The 19,506-nt window shown below is 37.4% G+C and overlaps 1 protein-coding gene across 1 annotated transcript; it reads left to right on the top strand.

Moving 5' to 3' along the window:
• Window positions 1–834: 834 nt before the first annotated feature.
• Window positions 835–17,555, top strand: LOC139721513 (centrosomal protein CCDC61-like). Its single transcript, XM_071632827.1, has 15 exons — window positions 835–988; window positions 1,872–1,954; window positions 3,398–3,558; window positions 5,844–5,949; window positions 6,790–6,836; window positions 7,534–7,750; window positions 8,185–8,267; window positions 9,890–10,104; window positions 10,933–11,011; window positions 12,655–12,758; window positions 13,693–13,801; window positions 15,086–15,152; window positions 16,160–16,194; window positions 16,659–16,750; window positions 17,232–17,555. The coding sequence occupies exons 1-15, from the start codon at window positions 835–837 to the stop codon at window positions 17,324–17,326; spliced, it is 1,647 nt and encodes a 548-aa protein (XP_071488928.1). The 3' UTR covers window positions 17,327–17,555.
• Window positions 17,556–19,506: the final 1,951 nt, after the last annotated feature.

Here is a 19,506-nt window from a genome sequence, read left to right as displayed (position 1 = left end):
TTCATGATAGGTTTGCTACAAAATCGGTAGATCAGAAGAGAAAATTGGTTGCCAGTCAAAACCTCTAAAAAGCGGTAGTCTACAGCCCAAAGCGGTAGAGTTGGCAAGTATGTATTGTCCCGCATTTTGATGATTTCTTCGGCCAGTACAATGCTCAGTGAGATAGGTCTGTTGCGAAGTTTCATGTGTATAGAATTTCACTATTACGCAGCGATTTTCATGTTCATAATTACCATGCTGTTCGGTATCATACTGGTATCCATGTCTGTATAGATCTATACCAGAAGTAGTAGGTTATGTTGGTCTATAATTGTAATTTAATAGACTGCCCTTCATCAACAAGATGAAACCTCCTGCCTGCTGGGTTCCACATGCTGTAGAAAGGGACCAATGTTTTTACTTGCACAGACACTCGCTTTTTAAGAGAGACATGCACAGCCTTGTCACTTTGGCACCTCCATCCATTGGCACATGACATGATTTTCGTAGCTTCCTTGAAGCTGCGAATGGGATTACTGCAACAAGTAACAAGTAACTGGTGCTGCACTGGTATGGTGAAGGTGAGGCCAAATTGGTTATTGCAACTCATACAACTGATACAACATGTAATGTAACTGGTTCTCACAAGTAAGCCAGATTGTACATACCCTGTCTTGATCTACTAACAAGACAAAAGTGCATGACATGATGAAATCAGATGTGACAGAATTACTTGTAAAAAATTATATGTCCTCTATTGCAAATCATCCATTATAGAAAGCAGTAGGCCCTACATCTGTGAGTGACACTGCAACACAAATTTAGCACAGCAAGTTATCCATCACAACTAGAACCATGCAGGATCAGGGTGGTGTGGTGAGCTCTCGCTTCACATTCCGTGGTGTAGACTACATTGTGAGCATGTGGGTGACAGATGATAATCTCCTGACAGTAGAGGTTGAGGACCGGCTCACAGCAGACCAGTGGAGAGGCTCCTTTGAGCCAGCTTGTAAGTCAATCTGTAATCTCATTTCAGGAACTGTAGTCTTAAACCCCCTTTTTAACGAACCATGACACTTAATCTGTGAAGAAAAAATATCTCCTCTCTCATGCTTGTTTTTTTTTGTTTTTTTTTACAGTCTTGATTGTCTTATGTATAAGTGCACTGAATTACTTTGCTTTTAGCATGTAGGGCCTGTAATAGAGGTCAAATGGTGTGAACATATAAGCTATTAGAATAAAAACTGTGAATATAAAACATTTTATTTAATACAATTGAAATGAATGAGTAACCTTCCATGTATGATGTCACAAGCACTGATGAAGGTATGAGATGCGAGATAAAGATACTTGAAGGACATTGCTTTGGTGTAATTTGAAATTTTGATTAGGGTATATTTGTGCTCAAACTTTTGAATGTTGGCATTTATTCTTTATCAATTTACCTGCACTTGTAAAGGGATATTTTCCATGTGTAATATTATCATATATTTGAATATTTTATATGTGGTCCAAGTTGAAGCAGCTTTCCTTTCATGTGTGTGTTTGTTTATGTGTCCATGGCAATGCTATTACATGAGAACATAGAACATACTTTCACATCCTGTTGTCATCAGAGAATACTGTCTTTTTCTTTTTTCTTCTTTTTTGTAATAAATGTAGATTCAAAACACTTGGAGAAAGACTAATTATTATTCACAATTGAATGACACGCACCTTAAAAATCAAAATAACAACAACAATAAAGTTGTGTGAAATATATTCATACATGCTAGTTATATGTACAAATATACTTAAACTTACTATAATTAAATAAACCAAGTGTAGTAACATGGTGTACAGTGACTTCCATCATGTTAAGTCCACCATTCTGTTACGACATTTTTTTGCAGACATTGAAGACCTTACTCATAAAACAGGCAACTACAAGCAATTTTCCATTTTTGTGAGCATGCTGGAGTCGGCTCTGATACAGGTAAATATCTTCATTGTTTCATTGTTGTTTTTTTATTCAGATACTTTTTTTGTGATACTCATTTGCACCTATCATCTTGAATATGATTGAATAAGCAAAATAACAAGGTTACTCAATACTGAAATACGTCATTATTTCAGTATTTATTTCTTACTTTTGATGCAGTTGCCTACTTTACAGGTGCATTCCATATCAATAATGGACTTAGAAACATCCGTCTTAATGGATATGTTAGTGTTATTTGTCATTCTTATTTTTGATGATAACAATAATGATAATAATAACAAATACATAATAATAATAATAATGATAATAATAATAGTCATCAAATACCACTTAATATCTCTTTCATCTGTGAACATTCACTGAAGACAAGTGAGCCATTTTTTACTTCAAATTCATTTTGAAGTCTTAATAATAATCCTTTGATACAACTTAAAATGAAGATAAAGTACAAATTTCAATTTTTTGCAGCAACTAAAGAAAAGTAATTTTCTTGACCACTGCTACTGATGGAATGCCTGGTATGCATTTTTCATTCTACCTGGAAATTGTTATACAAATGCTACTAAGTATTCTCCTGTATATGTTCTACAAACTTGTATGAAATAGAAATGTGCTGGCACTACCCTTGCTTAAATCAATTTACAGCTTCTTCTTTTGTTAACTTTGAACTTCAATTGTTGACTCTTGTTATTTGTTTTATATTTTTGTTTTGCTTGTTTGCTTGTTCGTTTATTGTTCTTTAGAAGCTCTATAAAGGGAAGGACAAAAATGAAATCTGCACAGGATCTTTTCATCCCTGGTTACTTTGAATGATTTTTACTCAAGAAATGTTTTCTGTTTTTATCAATGTTGTGGCATCTGAAGTGATAGTAGGTTTATCTGGCTTAATTGGTTAGACTACACATGGTGCTTACCGATGATTGCATTTTTAATGCTCCTATGAAATGTCCGTTATATTCTCAGAGGTTTTTTATTATGATTGTCAAATCGTAGAAGGGATGGCTGCATTTAAAATTCTCCTTCAGCTCTTTGCATATTTCATTGAAATTTGGTGAAAAATATGAAGTCCCTTGGAGATTGATGTCTTTTCCAGATTAAACAACGAGAGGAATGTGCCATGAGAATATTGCAGAGACAGTGCTCCATCAACTTATGTTCATGTTCAACAATTCCGAATAGAATAGTGACTACACTAACTGTTCCATTCAACTAGAATCTATGTTATTTAAATCAGTCTTCATGATCCAACAGCCTGTCTAATTGCAAATTATGTCATAATCCAAATGGCATGTCATAATGATAGTAATGATAATAAAAGACATTTATATTGCGCAGCAACTATAATAATATACTCTACTGCACATTACAAAGTAATAATCCTGTCATGTCTGTAGATCATATTCAACTTTCATTTTGTTTTCTTTAATCCTAATGCAGAGTGCGGAATCAGTCACACTCGACCTCCTGACCTATGCTGACCTTGAGTCACTTCGAAACCGCAAGGCTGGGCTTGGCACTCGCACCATTCCTGGAGCACAGAAGTCTGCTCTGAATACCAAACGCTATCTCATCGTCACATACACTGTTGAGTTTGATAGGTACACTCTTGCTTCCTCTTTAAAGCTTGTCATATGTATGTTAATAAGAGTAAGACATTTTAAGGTGAAGATAATCTGATAAAGTGGCATTGTTCCTTGGAAATTGTAAGATGTATTTTAATATGATGCATCATTAGCTTTTGAGTTGATTGGTTCAGGTCACAGCAATATGTCTGTCTAAAGTAAACAATTCTGGTAACTAAAATGGCACAAAAGACACAGTGTGATTTCACCATTGAGCAAAATTCAGGTGCTCATGTCTCATTTTATACGATCTTTTTGATATTCCATAATATATAACTATAGAATACATCATGTAATTTTTGTATTCCAAGAAAAATCTAAACTCAAAGAAAATTATTGATGAAATTTGCCTCTTAATATCATGCCTGCATAAACTGCCAGCATACTAATGTACCTATCAAATGATTATGTAAATACTGAAGGAAAATTAAAAACTTGTCATGTAGACCTTACAAGATGGTTGATTAATGCACATACTATAGGTACTAAATGTACAATATGTCAATGTGAGACAATGCCAGGGACTTGTCTTTGCAACTATTGCACTGGCTGAAACAGAACAAAAATTATGACAATGATTATATTGGAAAATCAAAGGCTCTTGTCATGAGATTGTAATTCCTTAAACCACATACTGTATAAGCTGTTAATTTTGTGTACAGATATTTTTGTGAATGAGGAGGTCATGGACATTTTCGCGAGATGTTGTTTTCGCAAATTGATGCGAAGCTTTCATAAGTGCACTATCCCACCAGCGTATGGGCTAGTTTTTCGCGTGTTGTTAAATTCGCAGTCCAACAGTGATTCCCAAAATTTGTGAAAATTAAACCCTCGTGAAAATAACAGCATATACAGTACCTCTCTTTTTAGCTCACCTGAGCCAAAGGCTCAAGTGAGCTATTGCGATCGCCCTTCGTCCGGCGTCCGTCGTGCGTCGTCCGTCGTCCGTTGTGCGTCGGGCGTAAACTTTTTACATTTTCATCTTCTTCTTGAAAACCCCAAGACCGATTTTCATCAAACTTGGCAGGTAGCATCCCTAGGGGGTTAGGAACTCAATTTGTTAAAATGGGCACCATGCCCCACCCAGGGGGCCCCCAGGGGGGCCCAAACCCCCCAAAATTAAGGAATCTGTAAAAATCTTCTTCTCTAGAACCAGAAGTGATAGAGCTAAGTTAATACTATGAGTTAGTACATTGATGACTGTAGTTTCAAGTTTGTTCATGGCAGAATCAGGGGTGCTCCCCTTGGGACCCAGGGGAGGGGGGTGGGGAAGGGTTCTAATGGGGCCTAAATTGTACATTTTCATCTTCTTCTTGAGAACCCCATGACCCATTTTCACCAAACTTGGCAGGTAGCATCCCTAGGGGGTTAGGAACTCAATTTGTTAAAATGGGCACCATGCCCCACCCAGGGGGCCCCCAGGGGGCCCAAACCCCCCAAAATTAAGGAATCCGCAAAAATCTTCTTCTCTAGAACCAGAAGTGATAGAGCTAAGTTAATACTATGAGTTAGTACATTGATGACTGTAGTTTCAAGTTTGTTCATGGCAGAATCAGGGGTGCCCCCCTTGGGACCCAGGGGAGGGGGTGAGGAGGGGTCCTAATGGCGCCTAAATTGTACATTTTTATCTTCTTCTTGAGAACCCCATGACCCATTTTCACCAAATTTGGCAGGTAGCATCCCTAGGGGGTTAGGATCTCAATTTGTTAAAATGGGCACCATGCCCCACCCAGGGGGCCCCCAGGGGTCCCAAACCCCCCAAATGAAGGAATCTTTATAAATCTTCTCTAGAATCAGAAGTTATAGAGCTGAAATAATACTATGAGTGAGTACATTAATGACTGTAGTTTCAAGTTTGTTCATAGGAGATCCTCTTGGGTAGGGGGGGGGGTGGTTGGAAGGGTCCAAATGGGGGCCTGAAATGTACATTTTCATCTTCTTCCTGAAAACCTCATGATGGATATTTGTCAAACTTGGCAGGTAGCATCCCTAGGGGGTCAGGATCTCAATTTATCAAAATGGGCACCATGCCCCACCCAGAGGGCCCCAGGGGGCCCCAATCCCCCCCCCCCCCCCCAAATTAAGGAATCTTAAAAAAATTGGGCCCTTATTGTACATTTTCATCTTCTACTTGAGAATGCCTGGTCAAATTTTGGTAGAGCTGTGAATAATTTAAATTAGTGACTGCGTGAAAGGTGAACTTGCGATACTCAGGTGAGCGCTAGACCCGCGGGTCTCTTGTTTGTACTTGTTGTCCCTAGGATACACTACCCTCTCCCACTGCCGTACCAAGGCAAGCCAGATCCTGTGGCCCTCCAGGACACCGTCAGAGAGCTCAGAAATGAGATCAAGCTGCTGAAGTCTCAGGTAAATTGATGGTTTCAACATGTGCTCATCAGTAGTTGTCAGGTCAAAGTGTAAACTAGCCAAATGAGAACATTAAATGGGCATTCCAGACGATTTTCATAATTTCTCATCGTGTAGTACATTAATGCATTGTTCGTTGCAATTTGTTATAAATTTAAGAAATGCTCTTATTCTTTATCCCAATTATCATAAATTCAGAAACTCTGTCCTTAGTATAACTAATTTGTGGTTGTTCAAATGTAAAAATCTTAAAATCAACCGGAGGTCTCCTTTAAACAAATTGCACTGAACAGTGTTGATGACATGAGAGCCTAACATATTTCGGAAATCCTTCTTCTTTTGTTCTGCTTCCTTGAGCCCCAACTCATGCATTCTTATGGTGAGGCTGCCATGTCATCATTATTGTTCATTGCAATTTGTTATAAAATTTTGAATACAATCTTATTCCTCATCCAAATCACTAGAAATTCTGAAACTCTGTACTCAGTATAATTAATTTCTAGTTGTTCAAATGTATAAGTCTGATAATCATCTGGAGGTATCCTTAAATGTCAGTAGAAGCGATGAAGTGAAGACAAATAACACTTTCGTTGAAAAAAAAAAAGTTAGTATAAATAATGACAAACTTTGATTATATAATATTGATATATATATCCATCTTGTAAATTAGTTTTCACATTTTTTAAAGATAAAATTGCAGTTCAATTTGAAAAGATATTGTGAAAAAAAGAACTTTTTTCTGTCATAACAACAATATTCTTATTTCGTCTTTATTTAAATTCAGAAGTTGTGGGTGCAACAAAGCATTCTCCTTTCCATTTTCCAATTCATCTTTTGCAGCTCAACTCAGACTTCAAGTCCACAGAACTTGTGAAGCTTACAAAAGAGTAAGTCTTAGTAGATCACAGAGTGTAACGTGTTGTATAATTCACCTTGACTAGTGGATAGTAAATACAGCATGTTGCTCGTACAGTGTCATTAATGTGCAATGAACATCTAGAATGATAGAAAATTCTGTTGCTGCATAGATTCATGTGACCCCAATAAGAATCTGTCATTTCAAAGGAAATTGTGTTGCGATGGTAGTGTACACATTTGTATGTGTCTGTTTCACTTTCAATCCTTGAAAACTGTCATATAAAAAGTATTGTCGATAAGTTATGATTGTAGTGTGCAGTCAGATATGACTTTTGACATAAGCAGCAATGACACATGTGGTAAATTGCTCCCAATCATGCAAAAAAGCCCATTCTATCAGTCTTCCCTAATTATTTTGTGTCTATATACACCTTTGTATTGCTCAGTGCCCACAAGGCATTTGTACCACATTGACATCATACTCATCTATCTCAATGAAAAATAGAAAAGCAATGAATACTACTTGTTCAACCTGCTTGATATATAAGGATGTACACTCCTGTATGCGAGATAAATCTCAAATTTCTATGTCCTGCCCACCGCCCTGTGGGTTTTTCTGCTGAGGTATTGTCAAACGATGAGATCATGGCAAATGCTTATGCAGAGTGATTATGATTAGAGTCACTTCAGCATTCCCCTACTTTCCCCACCTCTTAACTCACCCAGCTATGAGGCATTGTTACAAGAAAAGCAGACACTGGAAGATGCCTTCTTGAGGTACAGGAGAGAAGTGAAAAACACCTCCACCGGTAGTGCAGCCAAGGAGGTGCGCATCCTCAAGACAGCCGTACTAAACCTGGAGGAGGAACTTGCCAACGAAAGGCGGAAATACCAACGATCATCCAGTAAACGCAGTCAGAACTACCGAGAATTGCTGGAGGAGGTATGTGTATCATTGCCATCAAGGTCAGGCCTAGATATTATATCTGCATTTGATGCTCTCATATAGTAGTACGCATGCGGTTAATTCTGTGTGTTGCAGCTGATGCAGACTAGCCATTGACAGGAAAAAAAAAATTATGAATTGAACTCATTACAGAAATCAACTTGCTTGAAGATCCTACAATGGAACGTCGTAGAAAAACAAAGGAAAGTTGAACTTTCCCATTTTGAGACTAACCTCGTCAAGTATTTTTCAAGCATGCACTTTGCCTTGTGTTAGTTGTGATAACAAGATACAAGATACCTTTCTGTGGAGATGCTTGGAGATATTTTGAAATTCTGAGGATGAAGAATACAACTTAAAATGCTGGACAGAACATTAAAAGAAAGCATTCTGAGTCATTTGTATTGTGTTGACTCATCTGTGTGTTGCAGGTGGAAGAATTACGTGCAAGTGAGAGGAACCTCAAAGTACGAGTGAAAAGCCTGACAAATGAGCTGAACATGTTGAAACGAAAGTAAGTATTGACCTTGGATAGTATGTGAATCATCAAATAGTGTATCTGGTGGTAGAAGTAGAACTGCACAAGTCAGTGCCATATAAGCACACAAAAACCACAAATGTTTGCACCTGAATAAACCAACATTTGTAACCCATATATCCCTGAAGTGTCTGCCAGCTCCAGAGCACTATACTGTAGATATTACATGCAAAGCTATGAAGGTAGCACTGCCATGTCAACTCCTAACATATTTTTGCCCTTGGTGGTGTCACATCACAACTCACATCAAATGGTATGCCATCTTTTAGAGTGTAAACATTCTACAAGATAGATGCCTTATGATTTGTCCTTTAGCTGCTAATGATATACATGTTTTTATGCCTCCGCCACGAAGTGGTGCCGGAGGCATTATGTTTTCGGGTTGTCCGTCCGTCCGTCCTTCCGTCCGTCCGTAATGAATTTTGTGGACAGGGTAACTATCAAAACCTTTTGAGGTATCCTGATGAAACTTGGCATGTATGTGTATTAGGGGGTGAAGTTGTGCCTATCAACTTTTGGGTGGACATGCTCAATGTCAAAGGTCAAAAGGTCAAGGTCAAATGCTTAAAATTTCACTATTTCCCTCATATCTATGCAATGCCTGAAGATATTTTCTTGAAACTTAGTGTATACATGAATTACCCAATTAAGATTCTCTGGTGAAAGTTTGGGGTCATGAGGTCAAAAGGTCAAAGTTCAAAAGTTCAAGTAAAATGTTAAAATTTCACTTTTTTCTCTGTATCTTGGAAATTGGTCAAGGTATCTTTATGGAACAAAGTATATATGCATGTACTGACTGGCAGTGGTTATCTAGGGAATTTGGGGTTCATGGGGTCAAAGGTCAGGGGTCAAAGGTCAAGGGCAATACTTCAAAATTTTACTATTTTCCTTATATTTATGCAATGCCAACAGGATTATTTTTTTTAACTTGATGTATGCATGTATAACCCACTAGAGATTCTCTGGGATTTTTATTTTTGCCCAGAAAGTCAAGGTCAAAAGGTCAAAGATCAAGTGAAAGTGCTGAACTTACTTCTTTTTCCATATCTCGGAAGTGGCTCAAGTTATCTTTAAACTTAGTATATATTTATGTATGTTCTGCCTGACAGTGATTCTCTTGTGAATCAAAGGCCAGATGAAAATGATAACAATTTACTGTTCAATACAGAAATTGCACTTTTTCTCCACACCTTGAAAATTACTCAAGTGCGTAAACTTATGAAAGGGTCAAAGTCGAAGTTAAAGTTCTTCAAATCCCCAAATACATGCTCTCCTATTCATCCAATTAAACAAAGGTCAAGGAAGGTGAACATTTGATACATTTGTGACAAACATGTCATTTTGATATTTTTCCAATTTTGTGAAAATGTAATCACACATCGTCCACATGTACTATAGACCTATTAGGAGAATCATGCATTATGGCGGAGGCATACCAGTCGCCGTAGCGACATTTCTAGTTTTTATATTTTTTTATAGTATAAAAAGTGTTAAAAAATAATATTCCATGGAATATGCTGCTATATCACAGAATATCATCCCATTGACTTTCATATAAGAACCCCTTGTTTTCTCATTGTACTGTACGTACCACATAGTTCTTCAAGGCGGCCAAGCCGTTCCCCTCTGGCACCCACACCTGTATCTCAGCGGCCATCCCGGAGAGGCACTGGCAGACCACCCTCTGCCAACATTGCACGGTCACGTCCAAGCTCGAGGGTGGACGCTAGCAGCAGAGAGAGGTCACTGTCAAGAGGTCGCAGGTCAAGCGTGTCCTCAGTTGGTAGCAGGAGCCGCAGCGTGTCCCCAGCAGGTGAGGCACCAATGCTTTTATGGTATTTGTTCTCTGACAACACCAGTGATTTTGTTCATTCAAAATACATGAATTCATTTGTGTGACCCAGCTTTCAGGGTTAGATTCTTGGAACTGACTGAGTTTGCCTTGGAAGAGATGAAGGAATATGTCAGAGCCACTTAGAAACTGCATCTTTTGATCAAAAAAGAAAAATGCAGTTGATGACATAAAAAATTAGAGAGAAATTCTTCGCAAATGCTTGCCAAGTTCTATTTCTGTATCATCTTGGATTCCTTCTTTTTTTTTGTCCAAATTTTCTTGAAGAAATGAGTTTCTGTATGCCATTTTTCCAAACTAGCCATGAATATAGTACAGATGAAGGCATTTTGTATAGCTCACAGATTTCATGCTCTAATAACTTAGTTCTGCAGTGTATCAACATGTTACGTACGCTTCTCTTACAAATCTTGTAGTTACAAATAACATCCCAAAGTCTCCCCTGAAGCTTTCATGACTCTTTGATGACTAAAGTAGGCAGAATAAATCCAACTTCTGAAAGAGAATGAAGAGAAGCAGGCACAAGAAGCAGTCCATCATTTGCTATAACTCCAGGAATTTTCTTTTACAATTGTTTGCTCATTTGTTGCTGCTACCTCTGGAAAGCATTTAGCAAATTCCAAGGTTCTCTTGGGCTGCTGCTTGGCTGGAATGTGTATCAAAATTGATGCAGTATACATGGTTGCTTTAGATGTCTACTGCCCATTCAACTATTTCCTGTAGTACTACTTTTCATGATGAATTATCATTGCCAGAAGTGAATACAACATTTGATTTTATCTTCCTCAGGAGCACGAGTACCAAGATTTGATCCTACTGCATACATTTTAGAAAAGAAAAGAAGAGAAGATGAGGCAAAGCAAAAAAGGCAAGATTTCTCTTTGTTCCTATCTTTAAAGTACCTGGTACTGTGTAGAGTGCATGAAGCATGTTTATTTTTCGATTTACATTCTAAAATGCTTAATGACTAGATTTTTATGTAATTTCAAATGCATTTCATTTGCATCTATGCATAACACTGCAAGATGGTAGGACAATTAAAAAAAACATGTAATTTGATTGAATCATTTCTTTATTCAAAAAAATGTTTGTACATAACCAGGTCAATTATCCCTTTAGATAATTGCAGGTATACATCGAAAGTTACAAATCACAGTTTTAAGAACATACAATACAAATAACATCTGTGAGATTAAGTGCCAGTATCAACAATAATATTTAACACTAACAATCATTATAACATTTCTATCAATTCTATAAACAAACAAAAAAATTATATTGGACATTTATGGAAACTGCATACTCCAGACGGACCAATAATTTGGTCGATGTTCTGCATTTTTTTTTTCTGATTTCGTTTTATACAATATCAAAAAACTGTATTAACTTTCCCACCGAGAAAATATCCGTGGTCCTAAAAACTGTAGTGAGCCTTCTTTCAGTGTAATCTAATTCCATATTACATGCATGTATAGCAGTCTAAACTTTAACATTTTGAAGGCTTTAGGGAAAGACCCATGAACTGACAGTGAGAGTTGAATTCTGATACATGTGTGTATATATGTATATATATATATGCTTTTGTTTTGTTTTGGTGATGACGTTTAATCGTCTGCATGAGGGGTATTGATGACCTTGTGTCCGTTGAGGTCATAACCATACTTACATTAAAAAAAAAGAAAATCAAATATTCCAGGAGAGGGTTAAAACAGGGAAGAAATATAACTGGGGATAGAGGGTCGCCTTGAAAGGTACGTTCCCACAAAGGGCCTGAAACATATCTCTGAAGCCTGCTGTACAATCAATTGATGTAATCTACCAGGAGGGTGCCCTGAATCTTCTAAACAACTGGGTACATTGTGACAAGAATGGGTAATGAGATCATGCCTTCTGCTGCCAAATACATCAATGAAATAAAAAAGTATTATATGAACCGTTTTCTTTTTCTTTCTTTTTGTCACATTCAGAATAATTACATCTGTTAACTGGTTATATTCTATCCATCCCTTAACATTTTTTAAACAAAAATCTTTACAAAAAAATCATTAAATTTTCTGTAAATTATATTACAAAACCTGCCAAAATTTGATGAAATATCTCGCTCATACAGAATTTTAGGGAAATCATTCCAAAATTTTCATACAAATTCAGGTCACCAGATTTGTGTATCAATACGGCATTTGAACGGAAACAACAGAAAGTTGTAATCAACATCCAGTGTGAGAGATCATTCACCCTATTAAAGAATGGTGCCAAATTCTGTGAAGACATCACAAAGAAATGATCATTTCTCAGTCTGCCCTTGTAGGGCATGCACAAACTCAGTATCTGCAGGTGTGAGATTGTAGAAAGCTGGTTCTTGCGGTATGTCAGTATTTTTGGGTTAATTGTCCCAAGTTTCATTCACTCATTCACATGATCTGTTGGGTAGCACCCATTCTGGGGTTTGGACAGTCAAATGACCGGTTATTGGCGGACATTTATTCCACCGTTGGTATTTTTATCAAGCAGTGCGAGATTGCAGCGCAGTGCAGTCAGGTCAGGTGGCAAGTCGAGATTGGTCAACTCGCAAGAGAGGGGACGCCCGAGGAAGCGGCTTTCTGATGGTTACAGAGGTGGGTCATTTCTTGAAAGTCCTTTCTTCCCTCTCCAGCTCCCGTAATGGTGGAGTGTATATCACTTTGTCAGTCATGGCAAAAATACCTTATACAGTAGACCTAAATATCCATGCTTGTAGGAGCGAGACATATTTTCCTTCATAACAGAAATGATAAAGAACAGAGAGACGCTCTTACAAGGTAGAAAAGAGTTTGTTGGTTAAACATATACTATCCATTTAAGTTTCAGGTTTAAGAAGGACCAGTATATACTAGCAACAGTGCTAACTTAGGTCCCTATCATGAGCTCATTTTGTTTACATGTGTATTATTTATTCAAAGTTCACTACAGCTCACTGTGTACAAACTGCTATACTGTAAATGCAGAAATTTTCACGTATTTTGTGCTACTTCTGGCTGGCATGAATTCTAAAACCTGCAAAAATATCTTCACAATTTTCTCTGCACATTGTGAATGGGTTGACAATTGAGCAGCGCGAATTCAACAACCTGCGAACATATTTTTGACCCGCTCAGCGCAAAAAATAAATCACGCAAAATATTGACGTTTACAGTAGCTTTATATTCCTACTGTGCTTGCATAAATCCATCTGTATAGGTGTGTATAGAATATGATATGTATTCAAACACACATGAACATATGTTGTTATGAACAAAGAAAGTCACACATGTGAATTCAGATACTCAAAGGCAAGTGTATATTTGGCATATATACCAGGGGGATGTTTCATAAAGCTGTTCTTTAAGTTACGAACGACTTAAGAAGGACTGGTGATCACATCTTATGCTGAATTATTGAAATTCTCATAAGTATAGCACATCAGAAGTGACATCAGTCGTTCTTAAGTCGTTCGTAACTTTAAGAACAGCTTTATGAAACACCCTCAGGTGTATATTTGATTTACTGACCAGCAATCTTCTTGGCCTCCAGGTTTTCGATCCAGAAGCTCCTCAGCTGGTAGTCATGGTAGCAGAAGATCCTCCGGTGGAGGAGTCAGTGATGTTGATGTATTGTCAGATGCTTCAGAGGGTAGGAGGAGGTAATGCTGCTTCAATTTCTTTTCAGACAAGTTTTCTTTTCCTGTTTTAGTCTCTTCCCCCCCCCCCCCCCCTCTCCATCTCCCTCCCTGTCTGTTTGTCTATCCCTTTCTCTCTTTCTCTCTTTATGAAATACATTTGTAAGGATGTATTATTGTATTCCTGGCTCTTTAACCCCTAAAAGGGCCAGGGGCGGGTTGAATCAACCCCCCCTCGACATTTTCTGCGACCATTCTGCCGCGCGAATTTTTTTGACCGCGGTGATCGCTGACATTTTACTTTCAAGTCTAACACATCTTATGACACCATTTTCGCGAAATCAGACATTCCGTTACGACACTGCACGACCTTCTATACATGCTTGTCAGACCGAAAATGGCTCAAAAACATGATTATGTGTACAAAGTCTATGCAAGTAGAGTTTTCTCACCTTATTCAAAAAGATATGATTATTTTCACTTTCAATGGCTGAAATCAATAAATTTTAGCATAATTGTGCTTAAAATATGTTCGGCAATAAATTTTGTGGCAAAAAAACGGAAAAAAACCAACAAAAGGTCGAAAAACAAATAGAAACAATAGAATACATAAGAAATCCATTTTGATACCAGATTTTTTTTGAAGGTACATTGTTTGGAATGCTACAAGGAATAATGTCACCAAATATTAGGATGGCATTAGCTTTATTTTCTGAATTAGAGCAAAATTTATGGTTTCATGCATATTAATTGATATAAGAAAAATTCAAATTTTTCTTTTATAGTTTGGTAGATTACGCGACAGGTAATGTATGTGCCAATTTTCAGGGCGATTGCGCGATCGACGGCTGAGATCTCGGGGGTGGGTGTGGGGGGTTGAATCAACCCTCCCCGGCCACAAAACAGGCCAAAAAGCCCGGCCTGGTTAGGGTAAATACAGCAATGTTAGTTTAGGCAATACATGTAAACAGAAAAAACACTATTTGCATATTATTTTGTCAGCCAATTAAGAATACCTTGGAGAATTAAGCCATTGCCTGCTTATGCATCTTATCCCCCTAAGATAAAAGTGAACAATATACTGTCAGTTGATTCTTGTTTCGAAAACAAAAACAAAAACAAAGACAGCTTGTTTGTCGTGTGTGTTGTTTTGTTTATGTTTTTGTTTCTATTTCTTTATTTTTGATTCCAAGGCATCATTGAATCTGAAAATTTGAAAATGATCCACATTTCTATTGCACAAATATCTGGCTGCTTCAATATTCGCAAGATGTCTTATCCATCCTTTGGTTTGCAAACGCTTTCCAGGAGATTAAAAGAGGTACTCAAGCCAGGAAGAACATCATCATCAACCACGTGGGCAAGCCCCAATGTGGTGAGTGACAAACTGCTCAAAGTTTGTAATCTTTCAGTCCAGGCAATAAAATCATACTGTATACACCAAATATTTTGTGAGATTTTTATTTTTGCGAATTTTGCAAGTCGCGTGCCAATCGCAAATTTAAAAAATATATACAAAAATATTAACTTTGATCCTGACATGAGTGTGAAGTGCATGCATACATTTCTTCATTCAGTAGTGTACTCCACAATGGCAAATTGAACCACTTGCAAAATTGTTGCGAAGTCCTGATTCACAAAAAATTAGACTCGCTAAATATATGGCGTATGCAGTAACCAATGAATGAAATAAGATGCAAACGTAAACTGTCTATTAGTGATAAGAAAAACCCATGAGCTATGGCAGCCATTAGTTGCAATACAATAAAATACTGTATGTCATACTTCCATCAAGTTACTCCCTTAATGTGTGTAAGAAAGTTTACTGTTTGCAATTTCTTGGTGATGAAGAGAATTTCCAGTGTTATCAAGTAAATTTTGGTGAGGTTTCATATCATGCAGAGCCTATTTATTTCAAGTTTAGAGATCTTGCCAAGGCTGTAACATGCTGTGAGAACAGTCATAGTATATGATTGCTGTAGGATTCCCAGGTAATGTCTTTCACCGTGTTTTGTCCCACACATCTCTACCTCCGTGCCTCATATACATTTTGCAAACCTGGTATGACATGAGTTGAATCATGCAAAGATGGTCTTGTAGCAGACAGGAAAATTCAGTCTTGATTCAGTGTATACTTAGTGCAGCCTCTCTTTTTTTTTAATACAGTGTTGTATTTATTGGGGGGGGAGGAGAAATCATTTATATATCTGGAAGAGGAAGGAAAGTCATTCCTATGTAGAGTAAGTATTGAAAATATATGAATTAACTTGAATGAAAGATGTATGATAAAATGCAACATTAAATACCATACTCCTTGTCCGAGAGTGAGCTCAAATGCATCTCCAATTTACAACTAATACACATTCATTTCTTTGTTTATAGCCATTCAGAAGAAAACCTGCGGCTGGAGCAAGAAGATATCCTTTTGCACTATTTTGTCTTTTTCCTTGGGTATAGGTGTGCTTTTAATACAAAAGCTGTGTCAATGGGGTTGAGATGTCTTGTTTTGTTTTGTTTTGTTTTATTTTGTTTTGTTTTGTTTTGTGTTTGGATAAAGTCACATTGCTTTTTTACCTATAATTACACAGCTGTATTTCCTCCAGTGTGTAAATGCATTTGAATAGAAAGATACTGTAAAACAAGATATTTTCACGAATTGGAGCCAATGGCCTTTTTTCGCGGCATGAAATTTTCGCTAATTGTCACTGACATTTCAATGCCTTCGTGAAGAAAAGAACTTTCACATGCATTTTAGTTTCGCAAGCATTTTAGTTTCGCAAATCTTGGCTTTCGTGAAATTCATGAAATTAAAATGCATGCGAACATTCTTTGTCTTAGAGTAAATAGAATGAACTTTTCCCTTGACTGAGGTATTTTGTACGCTAATGAGCACTCCTGATCCAGACCACCCATCCCGTCGAGGGTCTGCAGGAAAGAGACAAAAACAACCCTTGGGAGAGTACAATGGACAAGGTTGGTACTTTAACCTTCTCAAAGAGCGCTTTTGGGTGGATGGAATGTTTTCTAAGACTTGTTCAGTCTTAAAGGTAGTCATTATAAAAGTAGAAAAAGAAACATTCACTAATAGTTACAGCTCCTTTATGGTTCGTAAACTTCATTGTGCTCTCAGTTATCTGTCATGAGATGAGAATCAGACTCATGCGTGAAAACACTAAACAGGCATTCTCCTTTTGAAGTCCAATGCTCCAGATTTAATCCTCAAGAAGTGTCATAATTATTGTCTGGTTAGATATTTTTGACTCACACTGAGTTGATTGCAGATATGACATGTATCGCTTTCTTGGTAGATAAAGAAATCAGTGGAAGGGTAAATGGAATGAGTGTTGTATCAGTTTTTGAAACTCTAATTCTTGCTTTTTACTACAATAGGGAACATAGAAAAATGATAGTGGCTAACGTTGTTAGGATTTTCACATTTTTGTCCACGCCACAGATCAGTCAGCTGATTACTACGGTCAGACAGCCGAGATGTCAGAGATAGATGCAAGACTCAGTGCCCTGCAGGAATTCATGAAGCACAACCTGTGAAGATATGAACCACAATGGACTCCCCGTCCAGTGATGGTTTTACATGATGGGGTGTGACAAACTTACCATGCCAGCAAAGGCAAGCAGCCTGTTCTGCTCAGGGGCAGTGAAAGCGTGTGAATGTCCATCAGAACAAGGATAAGTACAGATACAATGTAGCTGGAAGATGGACACCGTGTCCTCTGAGACTGTGCTTACCATCACAGGGGCTTAAGACTGCACTTTGAGGATGTTACATGGTTCAGCAGTAGAGGATGCAAGCCATAGAGAAATGAAATATTGGTAAATTATTCAATTTTCAAGGTTCATTTGAGAAAAGTAGCTCCAGTGATAATGCAGTTCTGATGTATTGCAACATTGCCTGTTATTGTTGCTCAGGGAGAGCAGATCAGTGTAGTGCCTTCCAGGGTCCCAATGGTTGGCCGAGTTTGTCTATGAACATTTATTTCACAAGCTGTGCTGTGTAGGCCAGTGCCTACAGAGTGAAACAACAGCGTGAATATGTGAAGTGCAACTGAGCTTCCATTCTGTTCTTTAGCCAAACCAATGGCTTACATGTATTCAGAAGCACACACAAGTGCCAGATTTCATGAAGATAAGAGAGAAGATAGGACTAGGGTTGTCATGTTTGGAAATCATTGATTAGGGCATGCTTTTTGTAGCTACATGTGAGCAGCTTTCTTCATATTCCTTCTTCCTCCAAGTCGTCTTCAGTATAGGATGATAGTGTACAACAAAACTGAATTCTTTTGCAGGGAATAAAATTCATATCAAACCCAAGAAAAATGGGAGGAAGAATTGTTTATGTCAACCTTATCTCGTGATCATTCAGGATGATGCCACCCACACATACAGACACATGCACACACACTCTCACCAATGTTTTTGTCCCCCTCATATTCCTAAATGGATTTTTTTCTTTCTTGAGAAGTGACACAAACAATACATTTACAAAATACAAACATGTTTGCACGTATGCTACTTGTAATCCATTCCAACACACATACAAAATATACAAGTAACAAAAGTTATTGTTTATTTGTTTCTTTTGCCTGTATTATCTAGAGGAAGGGGTTAAAAGAGTGAGTGAATAGGGCTGCAGGAAAAAAAAAAGCTTTTCAACTTTTTGATTTCATTTCCATTTCTGCAAATGCATTCCAAATCTCTGCTGTGCAGCAGTCTTCATCTCTCCTCCCTGTATTACATCATTCTTCTATCAATTTCACTCATTGCAGTATTGTTAATTTTTACTTTGCTGTATCTATGATATGCTTGTGTGAATATATTTCTGTGCTTTGATTTCAATAGGAGTATAGATCATTCCCTAAAAAGCAAAGCTTAAAAAGAGATACACATTTATGTGTATTGCTTCTTGTAGTGATTGATTTTTAAATTCCCTATGTTCATTAATGCCTGCTCTATACCAGTGGTTAACCAGAGGTTAAGTGTAGTACACAGGTGTATGCTCTCTATTTCATACGCATGAACCTTTGATGTGTATTATATTAATAGCACAGAGGCTCTAACATTGCACACAGGGAGTTTATTAAATAGACCTGGAAAGGGTAGGGTTTTGCCAAGCGACTTCCTGCTGAATTGTTACTCTGAAGGAAGCATCATTGTAAATTATGCATTACTGTAAATTAGATTGTTTTAATAGTTGGTGTACAGTGTTTCATGTTGAAATAGGTTTTTTACAAGTGTATACAGCCTATCAGTCTGTAAATTTTGTACAGTATAATATCTCAAATGAGTATGTGTGAAAAGTATAATAAACACATTAAAATGTGGGTTACATGATGTAGCTTCAATCAATTGCAGTCCTACATGTTCCCTTGAATGCTGTGTCCAAATTCTCTGTCATTCAATCAGATACACACAACACAAGCCATAGTTACGCATGGTGAGTTTATGACTGTAGAGTGTATCATTTAATTTTGCTTGTCAACCAGCACTAAGTCATCATGAGCTTTGTCTGATTTATCACACAATCTCCACAAACTTGCAGATGAATTCCTCCGTCTTTTCATAGTAAACATTACAGCTGGCACTACTGTTTTCGATATGGTTAGATTTCAATCTTACCACATAACAGTATAAGACAATAAAGTACAGTTTGTGTCTCTCAACTCCTTGTATTTGTTGTTCAGATAGAAGGGGGGGGGGGGGGATACATGTAG

The sequence above is a fragment of the Diadema antillarum genome, unplaced genomic scaffold, assembly GCF_040938485.1.
Source record: "Diadema antillarum isolate AM-2024a unplaced genomic scaffold, OU_Dant_1.0 scf00000145, whole genome shotgun sequence".
Taxonomy (NCBI): domain Eukaryota; kingdom Metazoa; phylum Echinodermata; class Echinoidea; order Diadematoida; family Diadematidae; genus Diadema; species Diadema antillarum.
Note: the sequence above shows the minus strand (reverse complement) of the source record. Positions and strands in the feature narration are given on the sequence as shown.